The sequence below is a fragment of the Balaenoptera ricei genome, chromosome 1, assembly GCF_028023285.1.
Source record: "Balaenoptera ricei isolate mBalRic1 chromosome 1, mBalRic1.hap2, whole genome shotgun sequence".
In the NCBI taxonomy this organism is placed as follows: Eukaryota; Metazoa; Chordata; class Mammalia; order Artiodactyla; family Balaenopteridae; genus Balaenoptera; species Balaenoptera ricei.
In genome coordinates, this window is record NC_082639.1 from 42,674,239 (window position 1) to 42,695,879 (window position 21,641).

Consider the following 21,641-nt stretch of genomic DNA (forward strand, 5'->3'; position numbering starts at 1 on the left):
TCATTTCTGATATTGATAATTTGTGCCTTTTTTCTTTTTATTGGTCAGTCTAGCTAAAAGTTTATCAATTATATAGATCTCAAAGAATCAGGTTTTTGTTTCATTGATTTTCTTTATTGTTTTTCTGTTTTCTATTTCATTGGTTTTCACTTGGTCTTTAGATTTTTTTCTTTTCTTTACCTTGGGCTTAATTTGCTCTACTTATTTTAGTTTTTAAGGTTATTCACACATTTTTTCCCTAATACTGCAGTTTTTTGGTATTGATTTTCCCCTACATACTGCTTTAGTGGCATCCCACAAATCCTGATATGTTGTGTTTCATTTCATTTGGGTTGAGTGTTCTGTAAATGTCAATTACATCCATGATGACACATGGCTTCCAAAGTTCCCTGGGGTTCATCTCCATCCCAGTCAAGCCTAAAGGGAGAAAGAACATGGAGAAAGGTCCTTGGGAGGTTTTTATGACATCACTTCCATTCAAATTCCATTGGTTAGAACTCAGTCGCATGGCTTCACCTAATGGTATGGGAAGCTGGGACATGTAGTCTAGCCTTTTGCCTGGGGAGAAGAGGAAAATACATTTGGACAAACAGCCAGAAACCTCTTTCTATTCTCTGGAAGGGCTTGTATAAGATAAGAAATACTTGAATCATGGGTATACAGTAGAAATTGTAAAGTTATTGGGACCTGCTGTTTTCTTTGGGGGAAATTTTGTAACTGTTGATTCAGTTTAATGGATACATGTTCATTTAGGTTTTCTATTCTTGAGTCACTTTTTGTAAGTCACTTTTTAGGTATATATAATTTAGTATAAGTTTTAGAATATACTAGCATAAATTTGTTGAAAGTATTTTCTTATTTTAATTTCTGCTGTAACTGTAATTATGTTCTTTCTTCACCTTTGAAATTGTTTACCTGTGCCTTCTTTTTTAAAATTTGGTTACTCTTACTAGAGATTTGTTAATCTTGTTAGTGTTTACCTAAAATCTTAATATTTTTTCACTAATTTCTGTTCTTTTTTATTTCCTTCCTCCACATTATTTGGACTCACTTTGCTTGTCTTTTTCAACTTGCAGTTTGAATGCTAAGCTCATTTTTTTTTTCAGCTTTTTTTCTCCCCTTGAATTTGTCTTCAGCTTTGTTGCTGAAAGCATTTATACATAGTGCTTCATTATCGATTAGTTTTATGTAATTTCCAAATTTCCATTGATTTCTTCTTTAATGCAAGAGTTATTTACAGTGTGATTAAAAATTTCCAAGTATGGCAGCTTTTCCTAGAGTATGTATTAGGTTACTAATTTAAAATTAATTATATTATTGTCAGAGAATGTGGTATCTGTAATAATCCTATAAAACTGTTGAGTCTTCCTTTATGGCCTGGTATATGCATGCTGTTTGAGATGTCATCTTCTTTACTATGTTAGTAATTCCTTGCAACATTATCTTATTTATTCCTTATTCTAATTATGTGAGACATAATATGACTCCCATTTTTCAAATAATAACATTAAAATCCAACCAGCATAATAAGTATCTCTTCCAAGTACAAGTTCTTCCTAGTTAGCTTTGTATTCAATCAGAGCAACCACCAACTAAAAAAAAATCAGTGTGGTCAACTTTTTATACCAGTTGCATATGAGCCCTGCTTATATTTCATTATAGATTTTTAAACCTCAGGGTAAGGATTCATTCTTACTTCAATGGCCTTTTATTCCTCCCTTGGTGTCTCAAACAGTATCTCACACATATTTGGTGTTCAATAAGCATTTGTTGAACTGGAGTAAACCTGAGACTGAAATCTGGCAAAACCCTAGGAGAGTATAATAAACAGGTATTGAATACTCAAAAAATAAAACCGAACATTCAGTTCTGGAATCACTACAAAAGATAATCTGAAACTACTCCTGACACAAATATATAGTAATTCTGGTTAAAGATATAGGCATAGATACAGATAAGTAACATCTATATCCATGTCTATATTTATCTATATCCTTTATATATCTATATATATCCATATGTAGATATGTTAAAGGATATGTGTATATCTAGCTATAGATAGATAGGTTAAAGGATAGACAGACTGGGGAAGAGGAACCTATAAAGGCAATAACATTATAGACAGAGAAATGGGAAAAAACCAAGTGAATTAATTTTACTTATGCCAAGGTAAGAGAGAGAGAGAATGGTCAATAGTGACCTTTCAATTGTGTGTTAATGAAGTTATTAATGACCTTGGGAATAGAAGTTGTGAAGTAGAAATTCTCATTTTAAGAGTTTTGGCTGCAAATGGTAAGAAAAGGATCAACTGTAAGCTGGAGGTTACTGTGCATAGAGAGAAAGTTTTGTTTATCTTAAGGCGAAAGAGTCATACCCTGGTTTAGGATTTAATATCTTTGGCTAGCTATCTCTTACTCATTCTGTAAGATTTAGCTCAGGTGTTCTCTAAGAAACTGTTCCTGCACTTAGTCAAAGTGCCTCTGTTGTCTTAGTGCTGTCAACAAGTCATTATCATAGCAATTAGAATATTGTAACGAATATTCTGTTTAAATGTTGTACCCTCCAGATTTTAAACTCTATGACCATGTGTTACTTATCTTTCAGTCACCAATTCTTTTTTGTTGTTGTTGTTCGTTTATTTATTTATTTATTGGCTACGTTGGGTCTTCATTGCTGCATGTGGGCTTTCTCTAGTTGTGACGAGCAGGGACTACTCTTTGTTACAGTGTGCAGGCTTCTCATTGCAGTGGCTTCTCTTGTTGCAAAGCACAGGCTCTAGGGCATGTGGGCTTCAGTAGTTGTGGTGCGTGGGCTCAGTAGTTGTAGCTCACAGGCTCTAGAGCACAGGCTCAGTAGTTGTGGCACATGGGCTCAATAGTTGTGGCTCATGGGCTCTAGAGCGCAGGGTCAGTAGTTGTGTCACATGGGCTTAGTTGCTCCGCAGCATGTGGTTTCCTCCCGGAACAGGGATCCAACCTGTGTCCCCTGCATTGGCAGGCGGACTCTCAACCACTGTGCCACCAGAGAAGTCCTCAGTCACCAATTCTTGGCAAGGGTTTGGCAATAGAAAGTTCTCAAACCATGTTTAACTAGACTATGGAGTTTTTCAAAATTTTTCTCCTATCTTTTTACAGATCTTCCTGTATCTGTATTTTGTATTTATTTCTTCCATTATAATGCCTATAATACCTTTTTAATTACACTTATTCTTTTTCACATATATGAACTTCCTACTAAACCACATACCTACGGACTTCCCTGGTGGTCCAGTGGTCCACACTTCTAGTGCTGGGGGTGCAGATTTGATCTCTGGTCGGGGAACTAAGATCCCGCATGCTGAGTGGCACAGCCAAAAAAACAAGAAAAAACCCACATACCTTTATTATTCATTTTTCTAATACTAACATCTAGCGCAGTGCCTATTGTTTATTCATTAAATAGTCAATCATTTTTGAGTAACCAGTCATTATTCTAAACTCTAAGAATACCAGAGTGAAAAAGATTTATCTTCTGGTAGAAGAAGACAGACAATAGACAGTAAACCAATAAGTAAAGAAGACTATTTATTATAGCAATTATTAAAGACAAAGAAACAGGGTCATATAATAAAGTGACTGTTGAAAATGAGGAGTCATTACTTTAGATAGCATACTTAAGGGCAGAGTCAAGAAAGTAAAAATCCTACCTCTGTATATAGTGTTTCTTTAACTTATATATTGACTAAATCTTCAAAGTGAGAGGGGATCTTAATGATCATAGAGTCAGCCTTTTCATTTTACAGATTGATTTATAGATAAAGTGTGATTTGTTGGAGGTATTAGAAAATATGTAATTTGTCTTTCTCTTGGTAAAGTGGTTTGGGAACTTTCATATTCTCTATAGCTCACTGGAATTCCCGAGATATAAATGGCCCATTTAAACCAAGGACTAGAATGGTGTTTTACTAATCACACCTATTTTCTTCCCTAATGGAGAATTACAAAAAGGATAAAGAGGAGGGAAGAGATCTTAAGGAGGAGAAAGCTAAATAGGCTGTAAACACAGTGATAACAATAGAGAAGTTGCTACAATGAGACTTGTACAAAGTAAAGGAGTCAAGAATCACATATGAAGATTAAAAATTTTTGTTCCTGATTTTTCTAAGATTCTCATGCTAGAAAATCTGAATGTACAGAAAGGTCTGGAGTGGAAAATTATAACTAAGCCCTTACCCCAGGAGTAGCCAGTATTGATTATTTACCTTATAAAAGTATGTTTTTCCCTCTTTCTTTTCTTTCTTTTTTTTTTTTTTACAAAATTGAGATCCTATTGTTTTTATATTTTTTATATTTGAGAAAACCAGAAAAGTAAAAAGAAAAGGACAAAGAATAACAAACATTCATGTAATCTTCTACTAAATAAATATTTTTTCATCATATAAACTTCAGATTTTTAATTTTTTAAAGAAAACATTACAGATAAAGTCTTAAGTTTATATTCAATCCATAGTCCCATTCCCCTCATTTCCTCCCCAGACACAACTAATATCATGAGTATGGTGTATTTTAATACTTCTGTCACATTGTTTTTTAAAAAGTATTATTTTGTGTTTCCTTTTAATGTGCATAAATGGAATCAGTATGTGATTAGAATAATTGAATATAAATTTATGGAAATCACTTTATTCACTGAACACTAGGTTTTTCAGTTCTATTTATGATGATACATATCGATCTAGTTTATTCATAAGTCATAAGTTTTAAGCTTGAATTTTCACTGAACACATCTCTATAACCAGCACCCTGTTCAAGAAACAGTATGTTAATTACCAGCCTCCCTGAACTCCCCCCGATGTCTTTGTTTGCCTTCTTTTGCCCAACATTATTTATGAAATTTATCCACTTTGTTGTGCATAGTTGTACTCTATTCTTTCTCATTGTTATAGAACATTTTGTTTCTTTAAATCAATTAAACTTTTAAAATTTATCCGTTTAACTATCAGTTGGCCTTTGGGTAGTTTCCAGTTTGTGTCTCTATCAACATACACACATAAAAGTGATGCTATCAACATTCTAGCATATATTTTTAAGAAAATATATATGTACTTCAGTTTGGTATATATCTAAGAATTGCTGGGTCATAGGGTATGTATATGTTCAGCTTTAATAATAGTGCCAAACAGTTTTCCAAAGTATTATAGAAAATTACATTCCCACCAACAGTGAGTGAGAATTCATGTTACTCTGCCACCTTGACAGCACTTGATATTTTCCATCTTTTTCATTTTAGGCATCATACAGGGTTGTCGTATTGACTCGTTGTGGTTTAATTTGCATTTCTGTGATTATTAATGAAGTTTTCATATATTTATTGGCCATTTAGATATCCTGTTTTACGATACCCTTAAGTATTTAGCATTTATACTTAACTGTTTCTCTAACAAAATCTAAAGATATTCATTGTCTATACTAGGTAAGGACGGACTTTAGCAATTTTTTAATTACTATTGTCCCTCATTTATTGGTTGTATGCCTTTGAGCAAGTTACTTAACCTCATTTTTGCCTCATCTGTTTCCTCATCTGTAAAGTGGGGAAATAATAATACTTAGCTTATAGAGTTGTGAGAATTAAATGAGTGAATATATATATAATCACTTTGAACGTGCCTGGCATATAGTATTTGCTGTATAAATATTAGATTATTATTATTGTTGTTATTGGTGAAAGAATAGACAATGTATACCAAGGGGACAGAATAGAGATTCCAGAAATAGACAGAGACAAATATAGGTAGCTGATTTTTGACAAGGGTGCAACAGCAACTCTATGAAGAAAGGATGGTCTTTTCATCAAATAGTGTTGGGATCATTGAATACACATATCCCAAAACAAAAAAAAACAAAAAAAACTTGACCCCTGCCTCTCGCCTTATGCAAAAATTAATTCAAAATGAATCATGAATTAAATGTAAAACATAAAACTAGAAATATTTTATAGGAAAACATAGAAGAAAATCTTTCTGACCTGCAAAGAGTTCTTAGATACAGCCCATAGCACAAACCATAAAAGAAAAAAGTTGATAAATTGGATATCACTAAAATTAAAAAGTTTTGCTCTGTGAAAGACGCTATTAAGAAAATTGAAAAGACAAGCCACAGCTGGAAGAAAATATTTCCAAATCATGTATCTGACCAAGGATTTGTATCCAGAATATATAAAGAATTCTAAAAAATCAGCAAAGATTTGAACAAATACTTCACTGAATAAGATATGTGGATGGCAAATAAGCATGTGGAAAGATGCTCAACATAATTATTCACTAAGGAAATGTAAATTAAAACAGGGATCCCAAAAGAGAGAATAGAGAAGTAGCAGAGAAGCAATATTAAGAGATGCAGCTTAAAAAAGGTTTTTTCTTTTCCTTTTTTAAAAGGAAGATATCACTGTATCTCCACAGTAAGATACCACTGTGCATCTATTAGGATGGCTGAAATGAAACTGACAATATCAAGTGGTAGCCATGATACAGAGCAACTGAAACTGTTGTATTTGCTGGTGGGAAAGCAAGACAGAACAACCACTTTGGAAAGCAGTTTGGTAGTTTCTTATAAATTTGAATATATACTTGCTATATGACCCTACTGAAATAAAAACTTATGTTCAAATAAGCAACTGTATGCAAATGTATAGTATGCCTTATTCCTAACAACCCCAAACTGGAAACAACCAAACGTCTCTTAGCTGGGGAATAAACTGTGGTCCATCTATAAAATGGAATGTTACTCAGCAATAAAAAGAAACAAACTACTGATACATGCAACAACATGGATGAATCTCAAATGCATTATGCTAAGTTAAAAAAACCAGACTCAAAAGACAACATGCTGTATTATTCTATTTATATGAAATTCTGGAAAAGGCAAAAACATAAGGATAGAGAATAGGGATGGAAAATAATCAGTGGTTGCCAGCAGTTAGTACTTGACTACTAAGAGGCTGTACCAGGAAATGTTTTGGGGTGATCGAAGTTTTCTGTAACTTGGTTGTGGTGGTGATTAAATACTTCTTATATTTGTCAAAACTTACAGAACTGCACACACACACTCACAAGTGAATTTTAATATGTGTAAATTCAAAAAAAGTTTTTTAAAGAAAAAACCTTCTGGGCTTCCCTGGTGGTGCAGTGGTTAAGAATCCACCTGCCAATGCAGGGGACATGGGTTCAATCTCTGGTCCGGGAAGATCTCGCATGCCGCGGAGCAACTAAGCCCGTGCGCCACAACTACTGAGCCTGCGCTCTAGAGCCCGCGAGCCACAACTACTGAGCCTGCATGCCACAACTACTGAAGCCTGCGTGCCTAGAACCCGTGCTTCGCAACAAGAGAAGCCACCGCAATGAGAAACCCGCGCACTGCAACAAAGAGTAGCCCCCGCTCACCGCAACTAGAGAAAGCCCGCATGCAGCAATGAAGACCCAACGCAGCCAAAAATAAATAAATAAATTTTAAAAAAGGAAAAGAAAAGACCTTTTTAAGCTGTATCTCTTAATATTGTTTCTCTGCTACTTCTCTATTCTCTCTTTTGGGACCCCTATTAGTTTTATGCTATATGCTCTTAATCTTTTCCAAGTCTCATAATTTATCATATTTTTCACTTTTTTATGAAATTGGGTGAATCTCTCAGTATTATCTTTCATTTCATTAATTCTTTGTATTTAAAGAAACATGTACTCCATCTTAAAATTTTTAAATTTATAATTTCCAAGATTCCTCCTTGGTCCATTTTTGAGTTGGTCATTCACCACGCCAGACGATGGCTTGGTCTGGGAATTGTCTCACTGATATTCTCTGCTTCTTCTAGTTAATTCCTGCTTCCAGATCTCGGTGCCTAGCATGCTTGTGGTTTTAGCTCCTACTTATTTCTGTGTGTTGCTTTTCTTCTTTTGTCCATAGAAATATTTATCTTATATTTGAGTACAACTATATCTTTAAATTTTTTTTAAATATGTGTTTTATCTATCTTGCTTTTATCATTTAATACTATCTGATATCTCCTTATACCACTATGCCTGTGATCCTCAACTGAGGGCAGTTCTGCCCCTCAGAATGCATTTGGTAATGCCTGGAGATATCTTTGGCACAATGCACAGGACAGTCCCTCACAACAAATTATCTGGTCCAAAATATCTATGTTTTTTCATATATAAAAATGAAAACTGGAGGTGTTTTTTCATACTGTATCACTTTGATAAATAGCCTTATGTAATTTTTTGTACCATTAATTAATTTCCAAATGTAGATATTTCTGAACCCAAAGAAAACTAAGATTTGAGAGGCACCGTCTAGAAAGTTGGAAATTACTTAGAAAACAACAAAAGTATGGGAACAACAAAGTCTTTATCACGTCATACCCTTAGTGGAACTTATATGTTCACACATAAAGATCTTCTATTACTTTTATACTTTTAAACCTCTTTTTCCCCAAATAATATACTCCTAAATTGTCTTAAGGCCCTTCAAATTCTATACAGCCTTCTGTGAAAGCTTTCTACAGCTTGCTTTATGCTTAGGTAGCAGATTTCAGAATCTTAATGAATACTTGACCAACCTAACTATAAATATCTCATGCTTTCTTTATTCTTAATTCTTTTTAATACATACCAGTATTGAGATGTTTGGTGGCAGGGATACGATAATAGAAAAAAACAGAGGACTGCCTTTAATTTGCTGCATGACCTTACTTCACTTACTGCTTTCACCTGGGCCTCAGTTTTATCATCTGTAAAATGAAGGAGTTATACCATATAATTCCTGTAGGCTTTTCCAGTTATAAACCTGTGATATATCATTATTTACATTGCTTTTATTTAGCTTTTGGCTATGATCTTTTACTGTTCCTGAGAAAAAGTAGAGATAAAATGTTTAAAGATTTCTAAGATCTTTAAAAATTCCTCATATTTGTTCTTTACTACCCTCATCTACCTCTAATGGGCTAATGAGGATGAGGCCCCATGTAATTCTCAAACTCAGGGTCTTGAAATTTATTAGAATTGCAAAGGACCAGAATTCAGGTCTCCCAACCTCCTCATTAATGTCTTAAACACTACATTATGTGTTATTAATGCACATTATGTGTGTTTTTATGGGTGTTAATGTGTATTAACACACATTATGTATTATTAACACTACATTATGTGTTAAGCTATTATGTCATTTAATTTTACATAGAGAATGAAGATACATGCCTGAAATAATCTTTTATAATTTATTTGTATAGGTTTTTTTAACCACTTAACCTATTTTCTGGGTGCTGGTGCTGTTACTTTGGGAATTGGTTTCTTCGCTTTGGCATCAGCTTTGTGGTTCCTGATTTGCAAACGAAGGTAAGAGTTATTAGAACATTTGACTTTCTTTCTTTTAAAAATTCAGTGAAAGATTTTCTCAAGTGGTATTAAATTTAAATAACTATAATGATATTGATTCTGTAATTTGATTGGGGAGAGAAAACTTTACATGTTTAGACTAGCCTGAAAAGAGAAGTCCTAGTAGTATAATAGTCCGAGCAGTATAATAGCAATCTTCATGCATTAAAATTTTAAGGAATAACAAGATCTATTTTATTCTGTAGAAGACATGGGTTTGAATTATAATAGAAAATTTTTTAAATTTTGACTACTAATTTAGAGGTTAAAAACATTACTGAGAGAAAAAGACTCTCTTTCTTTAGGAGATATTTAAGAAGAGAGCTGACAGAATCTCTGGTATGGTCTAAATGTAGTCTTTTGCCGGAGATGGAAAAAAGATACTTGATACCTCAGTTCCTTTCAACCCTAAAATTTGGTGTTTTTTATTATTTAATTGGTTCAGTATTTGCTTTGGCTCATGTTAAAAAATTTAAATTGTAATACGATCTTCCCACACACTCTTCCAGTATTCCCTATTTCAGCAAATGAATACATACTATCTATCCACTTGCACAAGTCAGAAAACCAGAAATTATTCACTAATTCATTCTTTCACAGACTCGCAGTGCCACTGGGAGGAGACAGATAATTAACAAATAAAGTGGTCAGGGAATGTCTCTTCAAGTGGGTAGTATTTAATCTGAGATTTAGGTTAAAAAAAGAAGCCAGACATGTGATGACCCTGTGGAAGAGCTTTTTTCTAAGCTAATGGGATAGCAACAGAAACTCCAAGTAGGAATGATCTTGGTATTGTTCAGTAAACAGAAAAAAAGTCAGTGTGAGTAGACTGAAGTGAGAGGGAAATAATGATGAGATTAAAGAGGGAGATAAGGGTCAAATCACACAGGAATTTGTAGGCTAAAACATGGAGTTTAGATTTTATTATTTCTGCCATCAGAAGGTTTTAAGCAAGGGAATGACATTATCATCATAATAATAGCTAAAATCAAGTGTTTACTGCACACTGTTCTAAGTGCTTTATATGTAGCTATCTCATTTAGACCTCATAACTGCCCCATGAAGTTGCAGTAATATTATCCCCATTTTAAAGACTACAATACCACCTATAGATGATTTACATTTTAATAACACTTAAAAATTTGAGATATAGATTTTAAATATATGATGTTGAATTTCAACAAATATATTCCCATGTAATCACAACCCCAGTCAAGATACAGAAATTTTCCATCATCCTGTAAGTATCCGTCATCCTGCTTTCCAGGAATTTCTCCCCACCTCCTACCCAGAGGCAGTCATTATTCTGACTTTTATCACCATAGATTAATTTTACCTATTCTTAAACTTCATATAAATGGACTTTTTATGTCTGCTTTTTTCACTTAATATAATATTTTTGAGATTCATTTATGCTGTTGCATTTATCTGTTCATTCTTTTGATTAATGAGCAGTATTACATTGTATAAATTTACCTCAGTTTGTTTATCCATTTTTCTGTTAATGGACATTTAGGTCATTTCCAACTTTTAGCCCTTAGGAAATAAGGCTGCTGTGAACATTCTAATCTTCTTGTACATGTGCTTTCACTGCCCTTGGGTAAGAGTGGAATTGGTGGATAGTATGATTAGCTTCATAAGAAACTGCTAAACAGTTTTCCAAGATGGATGTACATTCCCATCAGCAATGTATGAGAGTTCTGATTCATATTTTTAAAAGATTTTTCTTATGTCTCTATAAATCCTGTATGTTAATGGAGCAAGAGTAAAAGCAGAGAGGCAAGTTAGGAGGCTACTGCGCAGTCCATATTAAGGATGATTGTGTCTTAGACTAATATGGAAGTAGAGGAGATGAAGAGAAGGGGCTGGACTTGGGGTAGTTTTGCAGGTAAAGTTAGCAGGTCTTATTGATAGATTGGATGAGGTAAGGAAAGATAAGTGAAATGGCAGAGTTAATGCTAATACCTACATTTTTATCATGAGCAACTGAGTAGTTAATCATGCCATTTACTGAGATGAGGAGGTGATTGGGGGGGAAACAAGTTGAGGGAGTGGTGGTAAACTAGGAGTTGTATTTTGGATGTAAGTTTGAAAGCCTATGAGACATCCAAGTTAAAATGTTAGACAGTCAGATATATATGTGTGAACTTCAGGGGAGAAATCAGGGCTGAAGATTTAGGTTATAAGTGTATAGAGGGTATATAAAATCATACAACTGGGGGGCATGGAGTCAAGATGGTGGAGTAGGAGGACATGGAGTTTGTGTCTCCTCACAACTAGGGCAACTACCAAACGCTGGTGGGTGGCCTTGACACCCAAGGGGATGGGAGGAACCCCCAAGTGACTGGGTAGGATGTTGCGGGGAGTGAGGGAGGAAGAGAAGTGGAGGTGAGATGGTACTGGCACCCCTGAGGGGTGGCTGGGAGAGGGAAGGAGTTCCCATGCCTGGAGAGACCCATTCACCACAAGGGGATTAACAGGGACAGGGAGAGACCCTCAGGGGTTTGGAGGATCAGAGGGGAATGCGGCCAGCATTTCCCCTGCCCACTCGGGCCCCAGGGAGCATGCTGGGGTCTCAGGTCTGGTCCTCCACCTTCTGAGGACCCTCCATCCACATGGGTCCTGGGGACGTGGGAATGAGAGAAGGGGGAAGAGTAGAGGTGAGCAGGGAGGGACCCTAGGGGATCTGAAGATCGGGGGAATGGGACTAGTGTTCCCCCACCCACTCGGGCCCCAGCAAGCCTGCTGGGGTCCCGGACATGATCCTCCACACTCTGAGGCCAGAGGCAATCTGATCCCCCTCCAGCCATGCTGAGCCTAAGCCCCACCCCCCATTCCCACCAGGGCCTTTTCCAGCCATGTCGTACTGAGCCCAGACACCACCCCCCACCTAAACCCTGCCCCTGCTTAAGCCTCGCCCCACACAGCCAAGGCCTTTTCTGGCCCTTTTTTTTTTTCCTACTGTTGTGGTTCTGTTTTACCTTTCAGTTGTTGTTTCATTTATATTTTTATTTTTTCTAATATATCTGTTAGTGTTCTAAATTTATTTAATTTTTATTCCTTCTTATTGTTCTGTTCTTTTTTTTTTTTTTTTTGCCATGCCATGTGGCTTCCAGGATCTTGGTTCATGGGCTGGGGGGGGTCAGGTCTGAGCTCCTGTGGTGGGAGCACCAAGTCCGAACCACTGGACTAACAGAGAACCTCAGACCCCAGGGAATATTAATCAGAGTGAGGTCTCCCAGAGGTCCTCATCTCACCACCAAGACCCAGCTCTACCCAAGTGTCTGCAAACTCCAGTGTTGGAAGCCTCAGACTAAACAACCAGTAAGACAGGAGCACAGTCCCACCCATCAAAAAAAATGAGATGACAAAAGAAATATGTTACATATGGAGGAGCAAGGTAAAAACCTACAAGGCCAAACAAATGAAGAGGAAATAGGCACCTACCTGAAAAAGAATTCAGAGTAATTATAGTAAAGATGATCCAAAATCTTGGAAATAGAATGGAGGCACAGATCAAGAAAATACAAGAAATGTTTAACAAAAACCTAGAAGAACTAAAGAACAAACAAACAGTGATGAACAACACAATAACTAAAATGAAAATACACTAGTAGGAACCAATAGCAGAATAACCAAGGCAAAGAATGAATAAGTGAGCTGGAAAATAGAATGGTGGAAATAACTGCCAAGGAATGAATAAAGAAAAAAGAATGAAAAGAATTGAAGACAATCTTAGAGACCACTGGGACAACACTAAATGCACCAACATTCTAATTATAGGGGTCCCAGAAGAAGAATAGAAAGAGAAAGGGTCTGAGAAAACATTTGAAGAGATTATAGTCAAAAACTTCCCTAACATGGAAAAGGAAATAGCCACTCAAGCCCAGGAAGTGCAGAGAGTCCCAGGCAGGATAAACCCAAGGAGAAACATGCCAAGACACATAGTAATCAAATTGACAAATATTAAAGACAAAGAAAAATTATTAAAAGCAACAAGGGAAAAATGACAAATAACATACAAGGGAACTCCCATAAGGTTAACAGCTGATTTCTCAGCAGAAACTCTACAAGCCAGAAGGGAGTGGCATGATACATTTAAAGTGATGAAAGGGAAGAACCTACAACCAAGATTACTCTACCCAGCAAGGATCTCGTTCAGATTTGACAGAGAAATTAAAACCTTTACAGACAAGCAAAACCTAAGAGAATACAGCACCACTAAAGCAGCTTTATAACAAATGCTAAAGGAACTTCTCTAAGTGGGAAACACAAGAGAAGAAAAGAAACTACAAAAACAAACCCAAAACAATTAAGAAAATGGTAACAGGAACATACATATCAATAATTACCTTAAATGTGAATGGATTAAATACTACCACCAAAAGACACAGACTGGCTGAATGGATACAAAAACAAGACCCATATATATGCTGTCTACAAGAGACTCACTTCACACCTAGGGACACATACAGACTGAAAGTGATGGGATGGAAAAAGATATTCCATGCAAAAGGAAATCACAAGAAAGCTGGAGTAGCAATATTCATATCAGATAAAATAGACTTTAAAATAAAGACTGTTACAAGCAATAAGGAAGGACACTGCATAATGATCAAGGGATCAATCCAAGAAGAAGATATAACAATTATAAATATTTATGCACCCAACATAGGAGCACCTCAATACATAAGGCAAATGCTAACAGCCATAAAAGGGGAAATTGACAGTAACACAACAGTAGTGTGGGACTTTAACACCCCACTTAAACCAAAAGACAGATCATCCAGACGGAAAATAAGGAAATACAAGCTTTGAATGACACAATAGACCAGATAGATTTAATTGATATTTATAGGACATTCCACCCGAAAGTGGCAGAATACACTTTCTTCTCAAGTGCACATGGAACATTCTCCAGGATAGATCACATTTTCCAAGGTCACAAATCAAGCCTCAGTAAATTTAAGAAAATTGAAATCATATCAAGCATCTTTTCTGACCACAATGCTATGAGATTAGAAATCAATTACAGGGGAAAAAACCTGTAAAAACACAAATGCATGGAGGCTAAACAGTGCGTTGCTAAATAAGCAAGAGATCACTGAAGAAATCAAAGAGGAAACTAAAAAATACATAGAAACAGATGACAATGAAAAAAGGCAGTTCTAAGAGTGAAGTCTATAGCAATTCAATCTCACCTCAAGAAACAAGGAAAATCTCAAATAAAAAATCTAACCTTACACCTAAAGCAACTAGAGAAAAAAGAACAAACAAACAAACAAACAAAACCAAAGTCAGTAGAAGGAAAGAAATCATAAAGATCAGAGCAGAAATAAATGACATAGTAACAAAGAAAACAATAACAAATATCAACAAAACTAAAAGCTTGTTCTTTGAGAAGATAAAGAAAATTGATAAATCTTTAGCCAGACTCATCAAAAAAAAAGGGAGAGGACTCAATAAAATTATAAATGAAAAAGGAGAAATTACAACTGACACCACAGAAATACAAAGGGTCATAAGAGACTACTACAAGCAACTATATGCCAATAAAATGGACAACGTGGAAGAAATGGACAAATTCTTGGAAAGGTACAACTTTCCAAGACTGAACCAGGAAGAATTAGAAAATATAAACAGACCAATCACAAGTAATGAAATTGAAACTGTAATTAAAGATCTTCCAACAAACAAAAGTGCAGGACCAGATGGTTTCACAGGTGAATTCTATCAAACATTTAGAGAAGAGCTAACACCTATCCTTCTCAAACTCTTCCAAAAAATTGCAGAAGGAGGAGCACTCGCAAGCTCATTCTACAAGACCACTATCACCCTGATACCAAAATTTAAAATATCACAAAGAAAGAAAATTACAGGACAATATCACTGATGAATATAGACCCAAAAATCCTCAACAAAATATTAGCAAACAGAATCCAACAACACATTCAAAGGATCATACACCATGCTCAAGTGGGATTTATCCATGGGATGCAAGGATTCTTCAATATATGCAAATCAACCAATGTGATACACCGTATTAACAAATTAAAGAAAAAAAACCATATGATCATCTCAATAGATGTAGAAAAAGCTTTTGACAAAATTCAACACCCATTTATGATAAAAACTCTCCAGAAAGTTGACATAGAGGGAACCTATCTGAAAGTAATAAAGGCTGTGTACGACAAACCCACAGCAAACATCATTCTCAATGGTGAAAAACTGAAAGCATTTCCTCGAAGATCAGGAACAAGACAAGGATGTCCACTCTCGCCACTCTTATTCAACATAGTTTTGGAAGTCTTAGGCATGGCAATCAGAGAAGAAAAGAAATAAAAGGACTACAAATTGGAAAAAAAGTTAAACTGTCATTGTTTGCAAATGACATGATACCATACATAGAATATCCTAAAGATGCCACCAGAAAGCTGCTAGAACTAATCAATGAATTTGGTAAAGTTGCAGCATACAAAATTAATGCACAGGAATCTCTTCCATTCCTCTACACTAACAACAAAAGATCACAAAGAGAATTTAAGGAAACAATCCCATTTACCATCACAATAAAAACAATAAAATACCTAGGAATAACCTACCTAAGGAGGCAAAAGACCTGTACACAGAAAACTATAAAACACTGATAAAAGAAATCAAAGATGACAAAAACAGGTGGAGAAATATACCATGTTCTTGGATTGGAAGAATCAATATTTTGAAAATGACTATACTACCCAAAGCAATCTACAGATTCAATGCAATCCCTATCAAATTACCAAGGGCATTCTTCAGAGAATTAGAACAAAAAAATTTACAGTTTGTATGGAAACACAAAAGACCCCAAATAGGCAAAGAAATCTTGAGAAAGAAAAATGGAGCTGGAGGAATCAGGCTCCCTGACTTCAAATTATACTACAAAGCTACAGTAATCAAGACAGTATGGTACTGGCACAAAAACAGAAATAGAGATCAAATGTACAGGATAGAAAGCCCAGAGAAAAACCCATGCACCTGTGGTCCCCTAATCTATGACAAAAGAGACAAGATTATACAGTGGAGAAAAGACAGTCTCTTCAATAAGTGGTGCTGGGAAAACTGGACAGCCACATTTAAAAGAATGAAATTACAACACTCCCTAACACCATACACAAAAATAAACTCAAAATGGATTAAACACCTAAATGTATGATTGGACACTGTAAAACTCTTAGAGGGAAACACAAAAAAAACACTCTTTGACAAAAATCACAGCAAGATCTTTTTTGACCCACCTCCTAGAGTAATGAAAATAAAAACAAAAATAATCAAATGGGACTTAATTAAACTTAAAAGCAAAAGAAACCATAAACAAGACAAAAAGACAACCCTCAGAGTGGGAGAAAATATTTGTAAATGAAGCAATGGACAAAGGATTAATCTCCAAAATATACAAACAGCTCATGCAGCTCAATATCAAATAAACAAACAACCCAATCAAAAAATGGGCAGAAGACCTAAATAGACATCTCTCCAAAGAAGACATACAGATGGCCAAGAGGCACATGAAAAGATGCTCAACATCACTATTATTAGAGAAATGCAAATCAAAACTACAATGAGGTATCACCTCACACTGGTCTGAATGGCCATCATCAAAAAATCTACAAACAATAAATGCTGGAGAGGGTGTGGAGAAAAAGGAATCCTCTTGCCCTCTTGGTGGGAATGTAAATTGATACAGCCACTATGGAGAACAGTGTGATGGTTCCTTTAAAAACTAAAAATAGAACTACCATATGACCCAGCAATCTCACTACTGGGATATACCCTGAGTAAACCATAATTCAAAAGGACACAGTTACCCCCGTGTTCATTGGAGCACTATTTACAATAGCCAGGAGATGGAAACAACCTAAGTGTCCATCGACAGATGAATGGATAAAGGAGATGTGGTACATATATACAATGTAATATTACTCAGTCATACATAAAAAGGAACGAAATTGGTTCATTTGTAGAGGTGTGGATGGACCTAGAGTCTGTCATACAGAGTGAAGTGGGTCAGAAAGAGAAAAACAAATATTGTATATTAACTAATATATGTAGAATCTAGAAAAATGGTACAGATGAACCTATTTGTGGGCAGGAATAGAGATGCAGACACAAGAACCGATGGGTGGACATGGGGGGAAGGGGAGTGTGGGACGAATTGGGAGGTTAGGATTGACATATATACACTACCATGTGTAAAATAGATAGCTAATGGGAATTTGCTGTAAAGCATAGGAAGCTCAGCTCGGTGCTCTGTGATGACCTAGATGGGTAGGATGGTGGTGGGAGGGAGGGAGGTCCAAGAGGGAAGGGATATATGTATACATATAGCTGATTCACTTCATTGTACAGCAGAAACTAACACAACATTGTAAGGCAGTTATACTCCAATTAAAAAAAAAAGTCATACAACTGGATGAGACTAACCAGGGAGTGATTGTTTAAAGAGAACAACATAGGACTGGTCTTCAGCTCACCAATATTAGGCATATAGAAAAAGAGTAGGAAGAATCAACAACATCTGAGAAGGAAAAGCAGAAAGATGTGTGGTGTCAAGGAAGTCAAAATTAGAAAATGTTACAAGAAGGAGGCAATGACCAGTTGTTAAAGGTTGAGAAAGATGAGGATAGAGAAATAAGTTTTGGAATAGCAACATGGAAGTTATTTGTAGCCTTGAACAGTTTTGGTGGAGTGATGTGTTCAGAAGCTTACTTTTGTGTAAAATACAAGAGAAAATTCAGACAAGTACATACATCCTTTTAAGAAGCTTTTTTTGTTGTTGTTGTTGTTGTTGGGGAGTTGCTGAAAGGGGCAGAAACTGGAAGAAAATGTGAGGTCAAGGAAGGATTGTTTTGTTTTGGTTTATTTCCTTGAAAGACGGTAGACATGCTTGATATCTCCCTCTCTCTTTCCCACCCCTACTAAATTCGAACCATCACCAAGTTGTATTTATTTTACTTCATTAATTGCTCAAATCTATCCATTTCTCTCCATTATCATTGCCACTACCTTATCCAACTTATCATTATCCCCCACATAGTCCTACAGAGTTATAACTGACCCTTTACCTATACTCCTCATTTAATCTTCTTTGCACTTCAGCCAGATATTTTCCAAATGCAGATCTGATCAAGTCACCCCACCCTTCCACCCCATTCCCACTACATTATAAAGGACTTGCTATTGCTTTTAGGATGAAGACAAAGCCACATGACTTTTAAGGCCCTACGTGGTCTGCCCATGCATACTCTCCAATTTCATCTCCACCTTCCCTCTTGCTTTCTGTGCTTCTGCTACACTGTCCTAATCTGGCCACTAAGTCTTTGCACTTGATATTCTCTCTGACTAGAATATTCTTACTCCTACAACTCCCCTCCTCCACTACACTCTATCTAATAACTACTCCCATTTCTTCAGATACCTAATTCAATCATCTCATCCTCAGAAAAGCCTTCCCTGACCTCTCTAAACAAGTTAATTCCCTTTCTTATATACTCACAGAGTACCAGGTAGCTTTCCTTGATAACACTTTCCACAGTTGTAATTTTTCATTTTCTTGTGATTGTTTTATTAATACCTGTCTTCCTTGCTAGTGTTTAAGCTCCATGAGAGCAATGACAGTTCCATGAGTATAGTGGCTGTGCTTTTTTCCCCCTGCCATTGTATATACAACATCCAACATAATGCATGGCGCATAGTAAGTACTCGGTAAATATTTGTTAAGTCAATTGAATTCAATAAATGAATGAATTTTAATTGTTAATACCACAATAAATAACATAATAAGATCTCTTGAATTAATTTGGAAAATTTCTAGTACCTCGGAAAGAAGAAAAGGCAATCAGCATTATTTTTTAAATTGTTAAGTTTAGAATTACTATTAGAAACTACATTCCTTTATACTTAATTGTCTTTGATCAGCTTTGATCAGTTTACTTGCTGCTTCATTATTTCTAACCCTCTCTCAAAATTACTTGTGGCTGCATGCATAAAGATCACAGGTACTCTTCCCTTGTAAGTCATTAGTTTCAATTCAGTTTCCTTCTACTTACTTTTGCCAGAGACATTATTAAATATAAAATTGGCCACTGAGTTCCATTTCATTTAATTTCCTTTGCCATTAAAGGCAAATCTATGAAAAGACTAATTGACATTAAAGTCGATTAATTATCTCACAACCAGAGAGAAGGTTATCAAAAACTGATGGCTAATCTTCAAACTGGAAATATTAACCCTGTGAAGAAGTAGCTTAATTTATGTTCTATGAACAAAATAGGTGTAATGAAATAAGTAACATATGAAAAGGGAATATATAAGTTGATTCGTGCTTTTAAAAATAAATATATAATATATTCTGATTTTAAAACGTTTATGTAGAACTGTTGGAAACAGAATAATTTTGTTTTATAATTCATGTTTAATAATATTCTCTATAAAATATTTTTCAGAGAAATATTTCAAGATTCCAAATTTAAAACAATTGATGAGAGATGCAGACCAAGACCATCCAAGGCAAAGATTAAGTCTCATTCTCAGTGTGTTTTTATTTCTCGAAATTTTCATACTGGAAATTTCCAATTACAGGTAGTGTGTAATATTTTATAGTAATGTTTTCAAATAATTTCTTTTGACACCATGTCATTAGCGTTGTTGTCTTTAAATTATTTAAATTATCCACTATTATTTTTAAATTTGAGGGACAATAACAAGGAGCTAAATTTAAATTACCCAAACTAGTTAGAGTTTATATTACAGGAAACTGAAAGACTAAATGAAAATGTCTCCTTCTACAGTTGCTTCTCTGTATCTCTAGCCTGAGAACCTGTATTCTCCATATTGGAATTGTTACAGGGATGAAGATAAATGGCATAAAAAAAAAACAAAGCAAAAATTGCTAAGCCTATCAGAAGAAAGAGATTTGGAGATAAGAGGATACTCAGATAACCAAATAACCTAACCAAACCAACTAATTGAAATTAAATACAAGATACTAATTGAAATTAATAAGGGTTTATTAAGGCTTCATTACATTCCGGGCTCTGGGCCCTACCTATTGAGGATAGTAAGATACAAACCCTACCTTAAAAGTGCTAGTGTAGTACAAGTGGGAAAGGCAGACACATAATTAACTTTCTGTTATATGGCATCAAAAGAGTTGTATGGACAAAGTAAAACAAGGGAGACACCAGTAGAAATTTAAAACTATGATATATCTAAACAATGCATTATTAAATTTTATATGTTTTGGACTCCACGTCTAATATAGTCTTCCCTTTTTCTATTACATTTCTGAGACTCATCCAGGTTGGTGCATATACCCATCATTCATCCTTGTTTATTGTTATGTCATATTCCATTGTATTAATATATCAAATTTTATGTTATGGACATTTGAGTTGTTTTCAGTTGGTTTTTTTAAAGGAAATTTCCATAGGGAACGTACCTAACAGTAGAATCACTGACTCATGGGGTTTGTGCATGTTTAATATTATTAGATAACTTCAAATTATTTTCCAAAGTAGTTCTGTCAATATACATTCCCCTCAGGCATGCATAATTGCTAGGATTGCTCCATATCAACAAATACTGATGTTTCTAAGCTCCTAAATTTGTAACAATCTGATGGATGTGTAATACTATCTCACTAGTTTTTTCTTAATAAACTTAATTTTTTCAAGCAGTTTTAGGTTCACAACAAAATTGAGAAAAAAATTTAGAGTTCTCATATACTCCTTGCCCCCATACAAGTGCAGCCTCCTCCACTATCAACATCGTGCACCAGAGTGGTACATTTGTTACAACTAATGAACCTACACTGACACATCATCACCTAAAGTCCATTGTTCACATTAGTATTCACTCTTGAATCCTACATTCTATGGGTTTTGACATATCTATATATATATATAGAGAGAGAGAGAGAGACAGACAGACAGACACACACACACACAGAAACAGGAACAAAGAGACAGAGAGACAGAGAGACAGAGATGTATGCACCATCATAGTATCAGACACAATAGTTTTATTACCCTAAAAATCTTCTTGTTCCATCCCTGTTCATCCTTCCCTCCAACCAGTGATTGTTTAGCTGTTTCCATAGTTTTGCCTTTTCCAGAATGTCATATAGTTGGAATCATACAGTATGTAGCCTTTTTGGGCTTCTTTCTCTTATTAATATGCATTTAAAGTTCTCTCTGTCTTTTCA

At 35.3% G+C, this 21,641-nt stretch overlaps 1 protein-coding gene across 1 annotated transcript in view; it reads left to right on the forward strand.

The window, feature by feature from the left end:
* Nucleotides 1-506: 506 nt before the first annotated feature.
* The window catches only part of C1H1orf185 (chromosome 1 C1orf185 homolog), a 35,385-nt gene continuing 14,250 nt past the window's right edge, over nucleotides 507-21,641 (forward strand). Inside the window, exons 1-3 of the mRNA XM_059898467.1 lie at nucleotides 507-522; nucleotides 9,256-9,361; nucleotides 19,882-20,017. Of these exons, the coding sequence (XP_059754450.1) occupies nucleotides 507-522; nucleotides 9,256-9,361; nucleotides 19,882-20,017 (258 nt within the window). The remainder of the gene's footprint in view (nucleotides 523-9,255; nucleotides 9,362-19,881; nucleotides 20,018-21,641) is intronic.